Source organism: Bufo gargarizans, chromosome 4, assembly GCF_014858855.1.
Source record: "Bufo gargarizans isolate SCDJY-AF-19 chromosome 4, ASM1485885v1, whole genome shotgun sequence".
In the NCBI taxonomy this organism is placed as follows: Eukaryota; Metazoa; Chordata; class Amphibia; order Anura; family Bufonidae; genus Bufo; species Bufo gargarizans.
Genome location: NC_058083.1, coordinates 436020953 through 436043161, shown reverse-complemented (window position 1 = coordinate 436043161; position 22209 = coordinate 436020953). Strand labels below are relative to the sequence as shown.

The following is a 22209-nucleotide window of genomic DNA, read 5'->3' as shown; positions in this document are numbered from 1 at the left end:
TACCTTGTAGCTCCAGAATCGAAAGTCATCGACGAAACTACACAGCTACATCCATTGTGTAGTGGACGGATCTGGTAACTGCAGCTCTGCTCCCATTGAAGTGAAGGGGAATGGTTTTGAGTTTTTTTTTTTTTTCCATTTTACAAAGCCTCCTGCTCCCTGCCAAATTTGGGAGTTAGCTAATACTCAGTATGGGGAATTTGGAATTCTTCCCACTTGCTGTACAGTACATCTGCATCAAGATAGATGGATGAATGTATGATGTTAGCCATGCATTATCTACAGGGCACAGGAAGAGGCCTGGAGTAATAATTTAGGATCACAAGGCCAAGATGGAGATCACCAGTTCTCACTCTATACTGTATACTGCACCTAGTTACAGGCTCCATTTACTGACAAAGGCCAAGAGATTGTCTTCCATCAGTTTTTTTTTTACTGTATAGGAAAGTGCACAGTCTATACAGTGTGCAATAGGAAATAAAAACACACTTACCTGTATATACAGTCATGTGAAAAAATTAGGACACCCTTTGAAAGCATGTGGTTTTTTGTAACATTTTTAATAAAAGGTTATTTCATCTCCGTTTCAACAATACAGAGAGATTAAAGTAATCCAACTAAACAAAGAAAACTGAAGAAAAGTCTTTTCAAGATCTTCTGTAAATGTCATTCTACAAAAATGCCTATTCTAACTGAGGAAAAAGATAGGACACCCTCACATGTATTCCCTCTTAAATTGGCTCAGATCTCACACAGGTATATCACACCAGGTGCACATAATTAGTAGATCGTTACTCTGCATGTTGAATGAGGCTTGCCCTATTTAAACCTCAGACATTTAGTTTGGTGTGCTCCTGACTGTTGAAGTGAGAGTGAGCACCATGGTGAGAGCAAAAGAGCTGTCAGAGGACTTCAGAAAAAAGATTGTAGCAGCCTATGAGTCTGGGAAGGGATTTAAAAAGATCTCAAAAGATTTTGAAATCAGCCATTCCACTGTCCGGAAGATAGTCTACAAGTGGAGGGCTTTCAAAACAACTGCCAACATGCCCAGGACTGGTCGCCCCAGCAAGTTCACCCCAAGAGCAGACCGCAAGATGCTAAAAGCGGTCTCCAAAAACCCTAAAGTGTAATCTCGAGAACTACAGCAGGCTCTGGCTACTGTTGATGTAGAAGTACATGCCTCTACAATCAGAAAGAGACTGTACAAGTTTAACTTGCATGGGAGGTGTGCAAGGAGGAAACCTTTGCTTTCTAAGAGAAACATCGAGGCCAGACTGACATTTGCCAGAGATAAAGTTGACAAAGACCAGGACTTCTGGAATAATGTTCTTTGGACAGATGAGTCCAAAATTGAATTATTTGGACACAACAGCAGAGGACATGTTTGGCGTAAACCAAACACAGCATTCCAAGAAAAGAACCTCATACCAACTGTGAAGCATGGAGGTGGAAGTGTCATGGTTTGGGGCTGCTTTGCTGCAGCAGGACCTGGTCAGCTCACCATCATAGAATCCACGATGAATTCTACTGTGTATCAGAAGGTGCTTGAAGAACATGTGAGACCATCAGTTAGAAAATTAAAGCTGAAGCGGAACTGGACCATGCAACATGACAATGACCCAAAACATACTAGTAAATCAACCAAAGATTGGCTGAAAAAGAAGAAATGGAGAGTCCTGGAATGGCCAAGTCAAAGTCCAGATTTGAATCCCATTGAGATGCTGTGGGGTGACTTGAAAAGGGCTGTACGTGCAAGAAACCCCTCAAACATCTCACAGCTGAAAAAGTTCTGCATTGAGGAGTGGGGTAAAATTTCCTCAGACCGATGTCGAAGACTGGTAGATGGCTACAAGAACCGTCTCACTGCAGTTATTTCAGCCAAAGGAGGTAACACTCGCTATTAGGGGCAAGGGTGTCCTATCTTTTTCCTCAGTTAGAATAGGCATTTTTGTAGAATGACATTTACAGAAGATCTTGAAAAGACTTTTCTTCAGTTTTCTTTGTTTAGTTGGATTACTTTAATCTCTCTGTATTGTTGAAACGGAGATGAAATAACCTTTTATTAAAAATGTTACAAAAAACCACATGCTTTCAAAGGGTGTCCTAATTTTTTCACATGACTGTAGGTATACTTTTTTTTAACATTGTGGCTAATAGACAATATATACCAGTGCATGGCTACACAGTGGCATACATCAGATACTCCTCTTCCATATTGCTCTGATGTGAACAGATCCTCAGGCTGCATCCAGTCTTTTGCAGGCACATTTTGTGCAGACCCCATGCCAAAAAGCTACCTGGAGTCCACCTCCCATTGTTTTCAATGGGAAGCTATGCTGCCTTTCATGCACCTGTGGATTATTGCCAGAATTGCCACAGTGTCCGGACAGATGCCGCTGGAAGCTTCACTGAATGGGGCTAAACTGCTGATGGATCCACCACATTTAAACTGAAAACCCATGGCAGAAACCTGAGGGGTTTTAGCCATCAAATACATGGCAGATTTTGCCTTTTTTTTTGTGCTTCATTGTGACAAGGCCGAGGATGGAGACACTGTTTTGGAAGAGTCAGTGAAGTAGACTGATCTCATACACCAATCATCTGCTTTAACATATGTTTTGTGGTGCCAGAGAAGGGGGGCGGCAACTGTTTCAACCCTTACTTGACGGCTACATATAAAATAGCAGCACCCCAAGACACAAAAGTGTGCTAACTGGACCTGTCACCTACAGCAACCAATATGAGTCCATTGCAAGACTTCATATCTTCCAGTAGAGAAGACAACAAGGTCACATTTGTGTACACTTGTATATACTGAAGTTTGGCAGACCTGGTGACTAAAGAAATCTCCATCAGTGTTGCCAAACTGAATTTTTCTTATCTCTGGACAACATATCTAAAAATCATGAACGGCCAAAAATGTTTTACAGACAAATTGGAAAACCATAATGAATGTCACAGATGATAAGTGATACACATCTGTAGCTCAGTATACTGATATTACCAATATTTACTGTGAGCTCCAAATGCTCACGTACCACCAGCATTAAAGTAGCACTCCCACAAAAATATTTATTCTCTAACCTGTTAGAAAGGTAAATGATGTAAACTGTAGTGAAGGTAATTTTCTTACCGATGTCTGTATTTGTGAGTTATAACCTCCCTTCTGATCCTCAGTTGTGTCATGTGACCAACATTCTGATTTCCAAATAACACAGTATCTTATGTGTGGACATGAAGTCAGTTTCTCTATGTATTCCTATGTAGTCTCAAAGTCAGTCTCTTAGGAATGAATAGAGAAATAACTGACTTCCTGTCCTGTGTCAGTTGGAAATCAGAGTGCTAGTCACATGACACAGCTGAGGATCAGAAGGGAGGTTATAACTCAGACATCGGTAAGAAAATTACCTTCACTACAGTATACATCATGTACCTTTCTAACAGGTCAGAAAATAACATTTTTTTGTGGAAGTGCTACTTGATGGTCCCATCTATTTAATTTTTACATACAATGGAAAAAAAATCCCTAATTTTACAGGCTGCCTGGAATTTCTGGACAGTTGTCAACCCTAATCCATGATCTCCACAAATTCATAAAACCAGAGAGATGCTCTGGAGCACAAGCTGCTGCATTACAGATGAAATATTGCGCGTACTAAGAGAAAACTTACATTTTAGGTTTTTGGAATGGTGCTTTTCAGTGACTTCACATTGGGATATGTCCTGATGGGTTTGGTAGCAATCGTGATGAATGGGATTAGCCATAGAGGCCAAGGTTTGCATACAGTAATATTAATATTTAAAGTTTTCAAACGTTTACATCTTGACCTGAGAAACACAAAATTTGACTGAGGAAACGTCTAAGCCAGGCATATCAAGGTTTTTACTCCACATAGGCCCTTTGGCCCTTCACATCACTTTTCTAAAGTGACGAAAAAGGGAGTGGCGGGGGTAAGGCGGGGAATGAGCAGCGCAGCAGGGCCAGCACATTTTCTGGAACGAATAAAGACAGAAATCTACAGCAGCTAGGAGGCTTCCATAGATTTTAGTCTGTCACACGGCCTGCTGGAAGATGCGACAAATCTATGAGAGGCGTGCCCCTCTTCATAAATTTCGTACATCCTCCATCTGCTCAGAGAACACCGGTCCTGATAAATGTCCCCCTAAGTCTTTGTCATAGAATTATGATTTGGAAGCTGTATATAAATCACACTGTCAGATTCCTACAAGAGTGGTACAATGCAGCATGCAGCTCTGCAGCATAAACTAACGAATCTCATTATATGTCTGTGGAGTCTCCTGGTGGCCACCAGTGGCCACCGTGTGGTTGACCCAGAACTGCATTATGGTTTCCATTTGCAACGCAAATATAAACATCACCTAGAAAAGTCATGTGTGACTGTGTTCCCAGCCGGCTGTCTCCATGTGAAAAAGAAAACAGGAGGAAAGAAAAATAAGCTGTGAAAACAGGTCAGTTATTCTACATAATGATTTCACCTATTCTTCTCTTGTATCAATAATTACATAATTACTATGAGCAGATGGATTGCGGCACACAACCAGATGGCGAGGATGGTGAAGACGTAAACAGGCTGAGAATTGATTATTTCCTTTCCAAACAAGGATTCCATTACTTCACCAAAAAAAATTATAATAAATGACTACAAATATAGTTTGGGAACGCAAAGACTAGATCAGAATACACCCAAGTTCACAATTTTGCTGATGCCATAATACAATGACACTACTGTGAGCATTTGATCTTCCAGTAAATTTGCAAACAACATCTTTCTAAAGACAACCGCACAGGGAATATTTTCTAGGCTCATCATGTTCAATTGTGATTGGCAGTTTTTTCGACACTAATCTACATTATTAAAACATAATTCAACAATATTTGTTTGTCGGCATACAAAAGCTCTGCAACTTTTCCAATACTTTGCTGTTTTTGTACTGAGTTTATGTTTTTCACTCCAATTATATATACAGTATATACTATAGCTGCACTTGACCTTGGAGACAGACAGCGGTTTAGTTACACTTGCTTGTCAGACATGTGACTCTACTGCCATCTGAGTTCCCACAATGCACTAATCACAAGTAACAGAAAACCGGTTCTTTAGCTTTAGGCATAAGTATAGAAGTAACAGTCGTGCCACTCAAAAAGTTACTCATCAGTTTATAAACATTTTAAAAGGGTTCAAGAGATAAAAAGATATGAGTCTCCGTTTGAAATACTTGTTCTCTCTAGCGCTGCAAATCCAAAAGACGATGTGGGAAAAGTCCGCTATGTAGATAAATGTGGAGGAGGATTGCGCTGCAGGAGAAAAATCTTCTTGTAAATATAAGTTCCTTATGGAAATCCTAAACCATTGGGATCACAGACCAACTTTGCAACCTTCACTGGTATGGAAATCTGTGGTATAGAAAACGCACTATGGTGTAGCGAGTTCAGACATCAAACGCACCATGTGAACAGGATATACTCACAAGATTCCAGATGGGTGAGTGCCCGTAGAGATCTAGACGATGTTTCCTATAGGGCTCTGCTAGAAAGAAAACACTATGGTGCAGTAGAAAAGGACACGGTGCACGCCTGCAGGACAAATGTACTTACAGAACTTCTCTGGAAAAATGCAAAAGGGATCCTGACAGAGTCTTCACAAGCGGCCGGGCAGATCGAACGGACAGAGGTCCAGAGACGTCAGCATAGGATTTTTCAATCGACCGATTGAATGCTCCCTTGCCTGGATGGTGACGAACCACAGCCTTCAGAACGCTCTCAATAGAGGAATCGCATGTATAATACACACCAAAGGGTCAGATGAAAAATATTTTTTAATATACTGGATAAAAACAAAAATTACAGCATGAACTGCATATAAAATATCTAAAAAGCCCGACCCGGGTTTCGCAATGCTGCTTCGTCTGGGGCATTGATTGGTAACAGGATACCGCTGAGTTTTAAATTAGCAGAAACACCTCCCCCATCCCACATCATTGGATTAATAGAAGGGGCATATAACACACATAAAAACAGATTAAAACTGAACAAATAAAATACAGCAAAAAAACAGAAACTGATAGGATGGCGAAAATAAATAAATGCGAAAAATACACCTTTACAAATACATTTAAAATAAGCATTTAAAATAAGCAAGCATTAACGTCGCACTCAATGTTTAACCCTTGCGGTTGGATGGTGCCCAAAAGGAACATCCATTCCACCTCTTTTTTATTTATCAAGGCAATATAATCCCCTCCCCGAATTGGGTTATGTACCAATTCTAATCCAAAAAACCGCAAACCTTTGGGGTCTTTATTATGATGGATCTTAAAATGCAATGAGACACTATGTGTCTCAAGACCTTTTTTGATATTGCGGATGTGCTCCTGCACCCGAGTTTTTAAACTCCTTGTGGTTCTGCCAACGTATTGGAGCCCACAAGGGCATTCCAACAGATAGATTATACCAACATTGTTGCAGGAAAACCGGCCTCTAATTTTCAAAGTCGTATCTTTGGTTCTTTTAATTACAACAGTGTCTACAGATCTCGCTCGGTCTTTTAAATTGCGGTTTTTACATGGCAGACAGAAGCCGCACCATGTGAACTAGTAATCCTACTAGTACTAATAAAGGCAGGTTCACATGGTGCGGCTTCTGTCTGCCATGTAAAAACCGCAATTTAAAAGACCGAGCGAGATCTGTAGACACTGTTGTAATTAAAAGAACCAAAGATACGACTTTGAAAATTAGAGGCCGGTTTTCCTGCAACAATGTTGGTATAATCTATCTGTTGGAATGCCCTTGTGGGCTCCAATACGTTGGCAGAACCACAAGGAGTTTAAAAACTCGGGTGCAGGAGCATATCCGCAATATCAAAAAAGGTCTTGAGACACATAGTGTCTCATTGCATTTTAAGATCCATCATAATAAAAACCCCAAAGGTTTGCGGTTTTTTGGATTAGAATTGGTACATAACCCAATTCGGGGAGGGGATTATATTGCCTTGATAAATAAAAAAGAGGTGGAATGGATGTTCCTTTTGGGCACCATCCAACCGCAAGGGTTAAACATTGAGTGCGACGTTAATGCTTGCTTATTTTAAATGCTTATTTTAAATGTATTTGTAAAGGTGTATTTTTCGCATTTATTTATTTTCGCCATCCTATCAGTTTCTGTTTTTTTGCTGTATTTTATTTGTTCAGTTTTAATCTGTTTTTATGTGTGTTATATGTCCCTTCTATTAATCCAATGATGTGGGATGGGGGAGGTGTTTCTGCTAATTTAAAACTCAGCGGTATCCTGTTACCAATCAATGCCCCAGACGAAGCAGCATTGCAAAACCCGGGTCGGGCTTTTTAGATATTTTATATGCAGTTCATGCTGTAATTTTTGTTTTTATCTAGTATATTAAAAAATATTTTTCATCTGACCCTTTGGTGTGTATTATACATGCGATTCCTCTATTGAGAGCGTTCTGAAGGCTGTGGTTCGTCACCATCCAGGCAAGGGAGCATTCAATCGGTCGATTGAAAAATCCTATGCTGACGTCTCTGGACCTCTGTCCGTTCGATCTGCCCGGCCGCTTGTGAAGACTCTGTCAGGATCCCTTTTGCATTTTTCCAGAGAAGTTCTGTAAGTACATTTGTCCTGCAGGCGTGCACCGTGTCCTTTTCTACTGCACCATAGTGTTTTCTTTCTAGCAGAGCCCTATAGGAAACATCGTCTAGATCTCTACGGGCACTCACCCATCTGGAATCTTGTGAGTATATCCTGTTCACATGGTGCGTTTGATGTCTGAACTCGCTACACCATAGTGCGTTTTCTATACCACAGATTTCCATACCAGTGAAGGTTGCAAAGTTGGTCTGTGATCCCAATGGTTTAGGATTTCCATAAGGAACTTATATTTACAAGAAGATTTTTCTCCTGCAGCGCAATCCTCCTCCACATTTATTTTAAAAGGGTTGTCTGGATTTTATTTTTAAATCCCACCCCCAGCCGGCGGGACCTGTGAACAGAAACATACTTTCATGCTCCCCATTGCTCAGTTCCAGTAACTTGGTTCTTGGGGTGTCTGCACTGCACTTCTGTCCCCTGTCTATCAACATCCACACATGTATCACTGCAGCCAATGACTGGCCCCAGTGATGAAGTGCTCCATAGCGGCATGTGACCCAGGAGTGACTGAACATTTGAGGACACATCACCGCTGAGGCCAGTCATTGGTAGCAGCAGTGCACGTGACGTCCTGCTGGGGTTGACACATTTAAAAAAAAATCCCAGAAAAGCTATAGATTTTTCCTTGAGGATGGTACAATACACACACCCCACTGTTACACCACAGTCCAATACCTTTACAACATCCTTCTTGATTTCTGAATTTTTATGGTGCGCCAAAGTATTTACATTGTGAAGGTAAGGCTGGCCATACGCATAAGATAGCTCATTCTGCTGCCAGCTATCCCTCTCGATCTCCACATACTTGCTATGCAGTTCTCCGAGAGAACAAAAGGATCGGGCAGTTGCCAGATCCTTATCTCCCCCAACATCTGCCATCTGGAGAGAGTTGGGAGGTCTCTACACACATTAGATGGTCGTCCAGTCCTGCCCAAATCAGTAGGTTCGGCCGACATCTAATGTGCATGGCCAGTTTAAAGGAGTTGTGGAGCCAGTAGTATTGATCACCCATCTTCAGGATATGTTATCAATATCTGATAAGTGGGGGTCCGACTCCCAGATCCCCTGCCAATCAGCTGTTTGAAGAGGAGGCAACGCTCATAACTAGTGCTACTTACTCTTCAAGGTTACATTGTGCATTGTCTCAGAAACCTTTTAGACAACTCATCCACAGGGGTGGCGGGAGTCGGACCCCCACTTATCAGATATTGATAACCTATCCTGAGGATGGATGTGGGCATGGCCAGCTATATCAGGGTGGTATAAATTCAGACGAAATAACAGTCTACTCCAATCTTTTCAGGAACACTACATCCCATGATCTATCCAACTATGTGATGTTCTCCTCATGTTGGAAGAATTTATCTGGTATTTGCATCTGGCTACAGGATTGGTCTTTTCTGAGGATACGACATAGAAGCATTTATTAGAAGGTACGCTTTTATTGCTTTTTTGGGTAATTTACTGGGACAATTGTATTTATCTATGCACTATAATATAGGCTGTAAGTCAGCTTCAGTGCAGAACACGTAATGGAATGTATTTTTATACCAACTCAACACTTTTGGGCAATTTTATTTTTTATTGCATTCTCTTTGGTTTTGTCTTCAAGCAGGGAGACAACTAGATTGAAGATGCACCACAGGGGAAAACTGTGTTCTTTTCGACCAATCAAAAATAATTGTTTTCAGCCCAAAATGACTAAAATGCAATAAAATAAAATAAAGTGTCCCCATTGGTGTCCATAGACTTTTAGTTAAACATAAGCTTTAATTCATCAAGGGAAATTCACATTGTCCAATTGTGGGCACTGATAGGCCAAGCAACAAGAAGATATGTCCTTTTTATTACTATTATTACTTGTTAGATTTAGGGTAGAGTTTGTTTGTCTCAGGTTCTGACCTACGTTAGATATGTAATTTATATCTATATTCTGGATGCTTACATTTAAACCTTGGGACATGGCCTATCCTGTAAGGGTATGAAACCACCAGATCTGTGTAATTAAGACGCAACCTATTCATACTAAGACAGCAATTCCATGCCATCTGCCAAACCTTGTAGAGCCTGGCATGGAGCCTGTTGCCTGCTGTGGCTTCTGTTACCCACCTGATCCTTGGAGACCTGCTTTGATGGAGCGTTTATGCCAAGCTTTTCCAGAGGGTAGACAATCTGTCGTCTTGGTCGCACGGGAACCATGTAATGAAGGGCAGATGTCAGTGAATGGGCGCAGGGAATCTTAAACTGAAAGACAACCATCTTCATTTCAGTGAGGAGAATGTCAGCTCCGTGCCTCGCAGATGTTTAACAAACGGAAAATTCTTAACAGACTTGGCAAATTGAAAGCGGGGGTTAGAGAAAAATAATAGCAAATAAACATAGTGCTAGAGCGGTGGAATGAGTCTGACATAATACCCACCACTAATGAAGATAATTATGGGAGTAATTACATTACCATCTCTGTGGGAATGACAGATAAACAAGTGGCTTGGTTTATGGCATTTTGCTGCACCAGTGTTTTTCCCAGAAGCGCGTTCTCTCACTACCAATCACAAAGGAGCTCCCTCCATTTTTGTTCTGCTTATTGCGAAGCATCTTGTGCTTACAAATCCACTACTAGAAATAAGAAGTAAGACTGTGTGATCTATCCAGTCAGTAACATCCTTTAAAAAAAGGAATCACTACAGATCTATCATTTCATACATCTCGCCCTAAAAGGGCATCTGTCAGCAGATTTGTAGCTATGAAACTGGCTGACCTGTTCCATGTGCACTTGGCAGCTGAGGGCATCTGTGTTGGTCCCATGTTCATATGTGTCCGCATTGCTGAGAAAAATTAAGTTTTATTATATGCAAATGAGCCTCTAAGAATGCCATTACATCAAAAGCAGGCATGCTCAACCTGCGGCCCTCCAGCTGTTGCATAACTCCCATCATTTCCTGACAGCCTACAGTTATCATCCCACAGAAGGGCATCGTGGGAGTTGTAGTTTTACAACAGCAGGAGGGCCACAGGTTAAGCATCCCTGATCTAGAGGCTCCCCTCTCTCTGCAACTGCCACGTCCTCTCCACTCCACTACAGGGCCAAGTGTGATGATGTATACACTTCCTGGTCCTGTCAATCAAAGTGCAGAGCGCGCTGCAGTTGCAGAGAGAGCGGAGCCTCTAGGTGTAATGGTAACGCCCCCGTTGCTCCTAGAGGTTCATTTGCATATATTAAAACTTCATACTTTTCAGCTATGCGGGCACATATGAACATGGGACCGACACAGATGCCCTCAGCTGCCAAGCGCACATGTAACAGGTCAGCCAGTTTCATGGGTACAAATCTGCTGACAGATGAACTTTAAGGGCGAGATGTATAAAATGATAGATCTACAGTGATTCCTTCTTTTAAAGGATGTTACTGACTGGATAGATCACACAGTCTTACTTCTTATTTCTAGTAGTGGATTTGTAAGCACAAATGGAGGGAGCTCCTTTGTGATTGGTAGTGAGAGAACGCGCTTCTGGGAAAAACACTGGTGCAGCAAAATGCCATAAACCAAGCCACTTGTTTGGGAGGAGATTTATCAGAATAGGATGTTAAGGAAAACTGGCTTAGTTGCCCATAGCAATCATTCAGATTCCACCTTTCATTTTCCAAAGGAGCTCTGAAAAATGAAAAGTGGAATCTGATTGATTGCTATGGGCGACTAAGCCAGTCTTCCATTACACTGTTTTTGATAAATCTCCTCCCTTAGCATTGAGCTCTTACACTAAACTTACTCCCATCATTACAAGCTCAATCCTAATAATAATCATTATTTGTATAGCGCCAACCTACTCCGTGGCAATTCACAGTCCACCCTATGCTGCTCTTCATGTAGCCGATTTATGTGGAGGTAATGTGTTTTCCCATTGTTTATAGACTCTGAAAATGCTTAAACCAGTTCAAGACCGGGCCATTTACCTAACCAGACACATTTTTTTTTAGTTCATGCATCTTTAAAGCCATTTTTTTCTATTCGGTTATGTCATTGTTTTTGCACCTTTTTTAAGTGATACAAGTGATTAGGTCATTTTTATTTTTTGGTTTTTACTTTTTCTAACCAAGAAGATGTAAAATAAAAAAAGGGAGAAAATTAAATTTTCTTATTTTTAATAGCACAAAGTGCAGCTAAATATTTTTTAACTTACTGTATATCCCCTTTCCATAATGCTTGTTTTGATGTAGGGAGGGCGGGGGGGGGGGGATATACAGTTTATGGTTTTCGGGGGAGGGGCTAAAAGCTGCAGTGGTGATTAGAGTGCAGCTCCTAACTCTGCAAGGACATTCAGGAAGGGGTATTCCAGTACACAAAGCTTGACTACTATGTAAAAATCCTCTATACATAGTACTTAAAAGGATCTTTCACCTCGCCCGACATGTCTGTCTTAGTAACTACTTGCATAATACCAATTCTGAGGCATCTATTCTTATGGCTCTATGCTGTGCCATTCCTTTATTATTCCTGCTAGAAGTTATGAATGAATTGTCAGCAGCTTGCAGTAAAGGTACAGCTGGGTGTGTGTCCCTGCACAGTCTGACCCCAGCAGCACTGATTGGATGGAGTCAGACACACCAGCTGCTGGTAACACCCAGCAGTACCTTTACTGTAGACTGCTGGCAATTTATTTGCAAACTTCTAAAAGGAATAATACAGGGATGGCACAACATATAGAGTAATAAGAATAGATGCTCCAGAATTGGTATTACGTGGAGAATGAAACTAGTTTCTAAAACAGACATGTCAGGAGAGGTTCCCTTTAATTATTTTCAGTAGTTTTTCACATAACTACTCACTTAGGCCTCTTTCACACGACAGTATGTCCATTTCAGTGTTTTGCGGTCCGTTTTTCACGGATCCGTTGTTCCGTTTTTTGCTTCCGTTGTGGTTCCGTTTCCGTTCCGTTGTTCCGTTCCGTTTTTCCGTATGGCAAATACAGTATACAGTAATTTCATATAAAAAATTGGGCTGGGCATAACATTTTCAATAGATGGTTCCGCAAAAAACGGAACGGATACGGAAGACATACGGATGCATTTCCGTATGCATTCCGTTTTTTTGCGGACCCATAGACTTTAATGGAGTCACGGAACGTGATTTGCGGCCAAATATAGGACATGTTCTATCTTTCAACGGAACGGAAAAACGGAAATACGGAAACGGAATGCATACGGAACACATTCCGTTTTTTTTGCGGAACCATTGAAATGAATGGTTCCGTATACGGACCGTATACGGACCGCAAAAAACGGCCCGCAAAACGGAAAAAAAAAACGGTCGTGTGAAAGAGGCCTTACTGGTCCAAAATGTTACTGCAGAGACCAGTGAAGATGGACAAGACTTTACATTTTCAGTCCATAGGTGACTAGAAGCTTTTGGACAAGACCCTTTAAGCTGGAACTGGCGAACAGGTAAGTAGCTTTTTGTCTTAAGGCTAAGCACTTTCGGGGACATAAGTAAAACTGCTTTGGTAGTCGGACAGCCCTTTAACTTCAAATAATTCATTTTAAAACCAATTACAGAGAATTTTCTAATTATACACAGCAGGTTACCTGATCTTTGTCATATGATGGGTATACAGGATAATATAGAGAGGACTTGTGGGATAAACGGAGAATCTCTTTCAGGAAATGCCTGCTGTAGTGCTTAAATATGGGGCTGAGAGCATAATGATGGAGATGTCCGTGCTCATCCCGCTGATGATGACTGAAGTAGATAAAATCTTCAATGTTATAGTGGGATCGAATGTACTCAATGTCCTGCAAAGCAATAAAAACAGTGAACATGAAACACAGATAGTATATCTGCACACAGGTAGACTTGTATTATAACCATACAGAGGTACACATGCATTATATCTGCACACAGGTACACATGCAGTATATGTGCGCACAGGTGCACATGCATTATATATGCGCACAGGTACACATGCATTATATGTGCGCACAGGTACACATGCAGTATATTTGCACACAAGCAGTATGACTGCACAGTGGTACACATGCATTTTATCTGCGCACAGGTACACATGCATTACATCTGCGCACAGGTACACATGCATTACATCTGCACACAGGTACACATGCAGTATATGTGCGCACAGGTACACATGCATTACATCTGCACACAGGTACACATGCAGTATATGTGCGCACAGGTGCACATGCAGTATATCTGCGCACAGGTGCACATGCATTATATCTGCACACAGGTACACATGCATTATATATGCAAACAGGTACAGATGCATTATATCTGCACACAGGTACACATGCAGTATATGTGCGCATAGGTGCACATGCATTACATCTGCGCACAGGTACACATGCAGTATATGTGCGCATAGGTGCACATGCAGTATATCTGCACACAGGTACACATGCAGTATATGTGCGCACAGGTACACATGCATTATATCTGCGCACAGGTACACATGCATTACAACTGCACACAGGTACACATGCAGTATATGTGCGCATAGGTGCACATGCATTATATCTGCGCACAGGTACACATGCATTATATCTGCGCACAGGTACACATGCATTATATCTGCGCACAGGTACACATGCATTATATCTGCGCACAGGTACACATGCATTATATCTGCGCACAGGTGCACATGCATTATATCTGCGCACAGGTACACATGCATTATATCTGCGCACAGGTACACATGCATTATATCTGCACACAGGTACACATGCAGTATATGTGCGCACAGGTACACATGCATTATATCTGCGCACAGGTACACATGCAGTATGTGTGCGCACAGGTGCACATGCATTATATGTGCGCACAGGTGCACATGCATTATATGTGCGCACAGGTACACATGCATTATATCTGCGCAGGTACACATGCAGTATATGTGCGCACAGGTGCACATGCTTTATATATGCGCACAGGTACACATGCATTATATCTGCACACAGGTACACATGCAGTATATGTGCGCACAGGTGCACATGCATTATATCTGCGCACAGGTACACATGCATTATATGTGCGCACAGGTACACATGCAGTATATGTGCGCACAGGTGCACATGCATTATATCTGCGCACAGGTACACATGCATTATATGTGCGCACAGGTACACATGCATTATATGTGCGCACAGGTATACATGCATTATATCTGCGCACAGGTACACATGCATTATATCTGCACACAGGTACACATGCAGTATATGTGCGCACAGGTACACATGCATTATATCTGCGCACAGGTACACATGCAGTATGTGTGCGCACAGGTGCACATGCATTATATGTGCGCACAGGTGCACATGCATTATATGTGCGCACAGGTACACATGCATTATATCTGCGCAGGTACACATGCAGTATATGTGCGCACAGGTGCACATGCTTTATATATGCGCACAGGTACACATGCATTATATCTGCACACAGGTACACATGCAGTATATGTGCGCACAGGTGCACATGCATTATATCTGCGCACAGGTACACATGCATTATATCTGCACACAGGTACACATGCAGTATATGTGCACACAGGTGCACATGCATTATATCTGCGCACAGGTACACATGCAGTATATGTGCGCACAGGTGCACATGCATTATATCTGCGCACAGGTACACATGCATTATATCTGCACACAGGTACACATGCAGTATATGTGCGCACAGGTGCACATGCATTATATCTGCGCACAGGTACACATGCATTATATGTGCGCACAGGTACACATGCAGTATATGTGCGCACAGGTGCACATGCATTATATCTGCGCACAGGTACACATGCATTATATGTGCGCACAGGTACACATGCATTATATGTGCGCACAGGTATACATGCATTATATCTGCGCACAGGTACACATGCATTATATGTGCGCACAGGTACACATGCATTATATGTGCGCACAGGTGCACATGCATTAGGTCCGGTATTTGACCTCATCTGGCTGTACATCAGCCCAGCAGCACATGCTGGGAGGAAAATTCCTGTTTTCCCAGACGAAACCTCTCATTGTGTCACAGTGTGCACAGGTACACATTATTATATCTGTGCACAGGTACACATTATTATATCTGTAGACAGGTATACATGTTGCATATGTGTGCACAGGTAGGACTACGCATGGATTACTGTAGATAATAGTCCAAAATTGGGGTGACAGATTCTCTTTGAGGAGCTCATTGGGCAATTCCATTTTTAGACTTCGGGTGCTGTACAGACTTTAGTTTTTTTATGCAGTTCTTGAAGCCAAAATCAAGTGTGGATCCACAGGGGATAAATGTCTGTTCAGGAGGGGACCCCGACAATCACTAGAATGGAGGCCTGTTCTCCACCATGTGATTGGCGTATCAGACATGTATCTACGAAAAATGGTCCATTCAACTCTATGGGGCTGATCTTTCTAGAACCAGCCCTGTACCTCACATGAATCCAGAGCTCTACCCATTGCTCCAGTTACCCTGCTAGATTTATTTCAAGCTGGCAGCTCAGGGCATGAGTCCTTTCTCAGAGAGTGTGTCCTTTTTGCTGCAACTCTCTCCCTATCACAGCTCATCACCTTTTTTTGGTAACAGCTTCTAACAGAAGATATTATGCTGGTGGCAGAAGGATGGAACTGAGCATGTGCGACCACCTCTGCAAGGTGCACAGAAAAATAAGGGGAAAAAACCAGCAGGTGGTGCTACACAGAGACATTTTATTGAATAACGTTGTGGCTATACTAAATTTTAATTATTTGCCATTACAAAAATATTCAGGTTCTGGTTTGAAAACTGTAGAATATTTTTGTGGGAAAAAACCCTCTTCTAATTATCTACCAACTAAGAATGCTGGAGAATGCTTCAATGTCATGACCATGGTCATGGTCGTGACTCCTGGACCCGCATCCGGTTGCCTGTGGTTTGGTTTTCTTGTCAACCACATGGTGAGGGCTGCTAGTTTCTTGCCTCAGGTGTGGTTGCCGCTGGCAACATGATCATAGTCGCAGTATAGCAGCCTGAGCTGTTGCGAGGCAGCTTGCTGTGAAGTGCATGCGGTTGCACCTGGCAACCTCTCTTTGTAGGTGTGCCTTTAGTTTGTATGGTGTGCACTTTCCCTGTTTGTTGTGCACAAGGTTTCTGTATGTGTGTACTTTCCCTTTAAGTGGCTTCACTACCCTGTCTGGTCCTGGAAGGGTTAATTCCCTTTCCAGTGTGTTCCAGTGTGTGTGTCTGTGTGGGTGTGGCCACTTGGGCTTTTTAACTTCCTCTGGTTCAGAAGTCTGAGGGGTACTCCAGGCATGTTGCTGGAGTCATCCTCCTGGTATCCTTATACCATCTCTCCAGTGAGGGCCACCCTTGCGGTCATAAAAACATGTGGTGATGTTATGCTTTATGTTGGTCTTTATTCTTTCTGCAGCTATGAATCTGGGTTCCTGTGTGTTTATGTGTGTGTGCTGTGTCCATTTATGTTTGGTGTGGACATCAGCTTGTGAGCACGCGATCCAGTCAGCAAGGCTGTGGCAGGTAGGTTTGGAACTAGAGTAGTTCACCTGCCATATCCATATGTCTGTAAATGTTTCCCCTTCCTTGCACTTTGGCCAGTTGAGACTCCTGTTTCTCAGCATCCAGGAGGAACAGGCTGTCTACTCCGCTCCTAGCTCAGCGATCTGCGGAGGGTTAGTAGGGATCCGAGGTTCTTGAGTATGAGCCCTCCTACCATCTGGGTCGACGCATACAGCTAGGAGTCAGGGTCAGAGGTTAGGGACGCATTAGGAGGTGACCTACTCCCTAATTCTGTTGTCCTGGCCAAGCAGCTGCCACATGCATGTAACATCGCACGGCTGAGGGTTCCCCCATCCTCAGCCGTGACATTCAATAGGGGAATGTCCTCACATACAGATTTATCATAATTGGCCGGACTAACTTTGCTCTGTCCCACTTTTATTCATGATATAAATACCTATAAATATACACACAGTGAAACTTCTTTGAAGAGACCACCCAAAATTGCATCCTAGAGGAGTGGCTTTCTTAAAGAAGATGCCCAGCATGCAAAGTATATGATGGAATGGAAAATCTGAACAGGAAACCTGGTCTAGATAAAGGAAGGGTCTTCTGAAATACGTGGTCTTTTGCAGAGGTTACACTGTAGCTTGAGGGTCCTCACAACACCAGAAGCGTCAAGTGCATAGAAAAGTATAAGATCACCATAAAGGAACGTACCGCTTCATTTCTGAAGATAGCAATGCCCACGATCTGGTCAGCTGCTTCCACAACAAACGCCTGCACAGGTGTCCCATCCTGAAATAAGTTACATGGAGAGCAGGAATTACAATGTTATCCACCAATACAGTTTTATAATATATATACCCCATAGCCTTTCCACATTGGGCAGGTATGAATGCAGTAGACATGTCTCAATGATTTTCCGATATCTAATATATAAAGCTGAGTGTATGTGTGTATGTATGTCCTCTAAAGGAATCTGCACTGTTGCATTTACAATCACCAAATGTGGCACACAGGTACTCCAGGTGTCTGGGAAGGTTTTAGACCGGGTCTCAGTTCTCTAGCATGTACCGTTCCTGAGATATTCCCCAAAAAATGCATTAGCCAATAGAAGCCTGGTCACATGACCCTTATCAGCCAATAGAAGCTTGCAGGCCCTTAGTCTCCACATACACACAGTTTTACACCAGGTTTCCATAACAACCCAGCTATTTTTTTTCACTGCTGTAGGTCAGCTTTAATGGGGCAGGGCACTGTGCATGACACTGTTAAGGGAGCGGAGTTAAGGGAACATAAGACGGACTTAAAACCCCGCCCCCAGGTCCTGCTAAGCCAAGCCCCCGATTAGGTCATGCCCCCTCCCACTCCGGGGATGGAAAAAATTATGCTAAAAATCAACTTCTGTCAGCTGCAGGGGTGGGAGGGAGGGTGAATTGCTCCCTGCAGCTCACACTCAGACAGCACAGTGCTGCTGCCTGAGAGTGAGCTGTTCAAAAGGACATCCCTGCGTCAGGGACAGGGAGTCTGAAAGCCGTACTGTCCAGCATGAAATATGTCCTCTGGCCACAGCAGGCTGCTGGGGAGGGCACAGTTAAGGGGACGGTCTGCTATGGAGGTCAGTGTTAAGGGGCACATTGCTGTAGAGGCCACTGTTAAGGGGACTGGGTGTTGTGGAAATCACTGTTAGGCCTCCTGCACGTGTGCTACCCGTTGCCATATTGCGGACCGCATTTGCAGATCCACAATACACGGGCACGGCCGCGATCCGCTGCCGCTGTCCCACGGTCAGTGTTTGTGCATTGCAGGCCGCAATTTTGCAGGCCGCAGCACGGCCACGGGGCGCACACGTTTGTGTGTAGGAGACCTTAAGGAGACGGGATACTGTGGAGGTCACTAATAAAGGGGCGGCCACTGTTAAAGGGGAGGGCACGGTGGATGTTACTGTTAAGGGGGCAGAACTCTGTGGAGGTCACTGTTAAAGGGGCAGGCCCCTGAGGAGGTCACTGTTATAGTGGACACTGTCGATATCTTTTAACTACACACACAAACATTAAAGGGAGTCTTTCACGCAGATTCACCCTATTAACCTAATAACAGTGTTATGTCCACGGCATCCCTCCTATTAAAATGGTGCTTACCGTTTGTTCCTTGCTAGCATCGTTGTGGAGAAAAACACTTTTAATCCGCATGCAAATGAGTCTGTGAAGGTGCCCAGGGGCAGCGTTACACTGGCCGGTGCCCAGGCCCCTGGGTCATTTTCATACGAAGGCACTCCCCCTCCGCCGCGTCTGCCCACCCTTAGTCTCTGTTCTAACCTCTCTCCTCCCGTCAGTAATGCCGCGCATGCGCACGCTAAACTGCGATGCCCCGGCCCGACAGTGCTCATTAAATGCGCATGCGCCGATATCGCGTTCATCGAGGCATGCGCGGGATTATGGACGGGAGGAGGGAGGTTAGAACAGAGACTAAGGGCGGGCAGACGCGGCGGAGGGGGAGTGGCTTCGTATGAAAAGACCCAGGGGCCTGGGCACCGGCCGCTGTAACGCCGCCTCTGGGCACCTTCCCAGACTCATTTGCATGAGGATTAAAAGTGTTTTTCTCCACAACGATGCTAGCAAGGAACAAACGGTAAGCACCGTTTTAATAGGGGGGATGCCGTGGACATAGCACTGTTATTAGGTTAATAGGGTGAATCTGCGTGAAAGACTCCCTTTAAAGTAAATAGATTAAATATACCCGTGCGAAGCCGGGTCCTTCTGCTAGTTGCTAATATTTTCTCAGCATTGTGCAGTTTTGTGATATTTCCATCTAATGTCTAAAGCCAACTGCTAACTTAGAATAATTTGTAGTTTATGATCTACTTAAACTTTCAAAATCTTCAGGCCGGAACAATGAATATGTCCTTCAAATGTTTGGTTTCTTTTCAATAATTGTCCCCTTGTTTACAGCAACAATCGAAACAATCCATCTATCGTTATTGTTACCAATGTCATACATGGCAGACAAGTTTTGGGATGGGTTAATCAATTTCATACACTTTCTGAATGAGTTCACTCACAGCATCCCTTCGAGCTTCATTGTAGACTTTTAGGTCATCTAATATACTTTTACGGAGATGTAGGCTTTCTATGAGATTTTCTACCGCCGGCACATCACTGGACTTTGCTGCCCTCACCTGTAATAAGCTGAAAGAAAGGTAATACACACATGTAAATGACTCGTTTACGACGGCATGAAATTTAATAGCAGATTAAATGTACTTATGCAGCCTATTATGAAGCGGGAGCTGGTAAACATAAAATGTTCAATGCAAAGACCCACAGGAGCTGTTCTTTCAGGACCATTATTCGGAGGCAGGAAGTAACACAGAGAAGCCGGTGGAAATACAGCTACAATACCATTAGCACATTAATCCCTCTGGCTTTTTAGTACTTATGCACACAGTCTGGTTTAGATCTCAGGGGAACACTGTATAGCATGGCACTGGGATAATGAACAATCCCACATTTCCATGCCTTATCAGAATACAAAGAGCGGGTTCCAATAAGATCACGGATTTTACTAGATGCTTTTGTAAAGTAATTACTATGCTTAAACTTTTATCCTCCTGCAGGGGCGTAGCTAGAACTGAGTGGGCCCCACAGCAATTTTTTTATGGGCCCCCACTTACAAAAATTAAAACCTTTTAAAAAAAATAACTATTTGTCTTTGCAACAACAGGTCAGTGAGGGCACTCTTTGATATAAGGCGGGGGCCAGGGCACATACCTGCCAAATTGGAATGTAAAAAGCAGTGGCGTGCCTAAGGTGTTTGGCAGTGGCACCCAGGGCGGGTCTTTTCTCTGGCATATCCCACCCCCATGACTTAAAACATTGTGCCCCTCACAGTGGTTATGCCTTCATTTTTCCCCCTCACAGCAGTTATGCCCACATTGTGCCCCCTTCATCTGAGACTGAAGGGCTTAAAAAACAAAAAACGTCTTCAAAGACCTTGTCTCCTTGAACGCCACAGAACTGCTCGTTTGGACTTTGCAAGTGAGCACCAAACATGGGACATTCAAAGGTGGAAGAAAGTTTTATTCTCTGATGAGAAAAAATTTAACCCAGATCCCACCTGAGATGTTTTCTACGTGCCACAGTGGAGGGGGCACCATAATGGTCTGGGGTGCTTTTTCCTTCAGTGGAAAAATTGAGCTTCTGGAAGTGCAGGGGCGTCACACGGCCGCTGGCTATGTCCAGATGTTGCAGAGAGCATTCCTCATGACTGAGGGCCCTCGTCTGTGTGGTAACGACTGGATTTTTCAACAGGACAATGCTACAGTACACAATGCCCGCAGGACAGGGGACTTCTTCCAGGAGAATAACATCACTCTTTTGGCCCATCCTGCGTGTTCCCCTGATCTAAATCCAATTGAGAACCTTTGGGGATGGATGGCAAGGGAAGTTTACAAAAATGGACAACAGTTCCAGACAGTAGATGGCCTTCGTGCGGCGGTCTCCACCGCTTGGAGAAAGGTTCCCACTCACCTCATGGAAACGCTTGCATCAAGCATACCGAAACGAATATTTGAAGTGGTCAACAATAACAGCGGAGCTACTCATTACTGAGTTCATGTTTGGAAGTTGGATTTCTGTTTTGGGGTTTTTTTTTGTTTTTTTTTTGGAGGTGTGGTCCTAAACTTTTGATCAGCTGAAAAACAGCCTGTTTCAGTTTATTCGTTGTTTTCATTAAATTGAATGCTCAAAAAAGGTTTTGTCTCACTCCCATTTCTTCTTGTTGCATGTTGAAGCTCTACTTGGAACCTTGTTAAGATCCAGCCATGCTGAATATGATTTTTTGCCATTTTTCAAGTGGTCTTAAACTTTTGATCAGGACTGTATATATATATGTATATGCCCCATTGTTGATATATACGTATCTCTCTCTCTCTCTCTCTCATACATGCAGGGGGGAAATCTCCAGGATAGCTCATCAGTATCTGACACCGACAGTATCCAACACCTGGTA

General features: G+C 43.1%; 1 protein-coding gene across 1 annotated transcript in view; it reads right to left on the bottom strand.

Moving 5' to 3' along the window:
- CFAP61 (cilia and flagella associated protein 61) overlaps positions 1 to 22209 on the bottom strand; it is a 291524-nt gene that overhangs the window by 189713 nt on the left and 79602 nt on the right. Inside the window, exons 14-17 of the mRNA XM_044291895.1 lie at positions 20261 to 20387; positions 17917 to 17994; positions 13266 to 13472; positions 9794 to 9928 (exon numbers count right to left, since the gene is read on the bottom strand). Of these exons, the coding sequence (XP_044147830.1) occupies positions 9794 to 9928; positions 13266 to 13472; positions 17917 to 17994; positions 20261 to 20387 (547 nt within the window). The remainder of the gene's footprint in view (positions 1 to 9793; positions 9929 to 13265; positions 13473 to 17916; positions 17995 to 20260; positions 20388 to 22209) is intronic.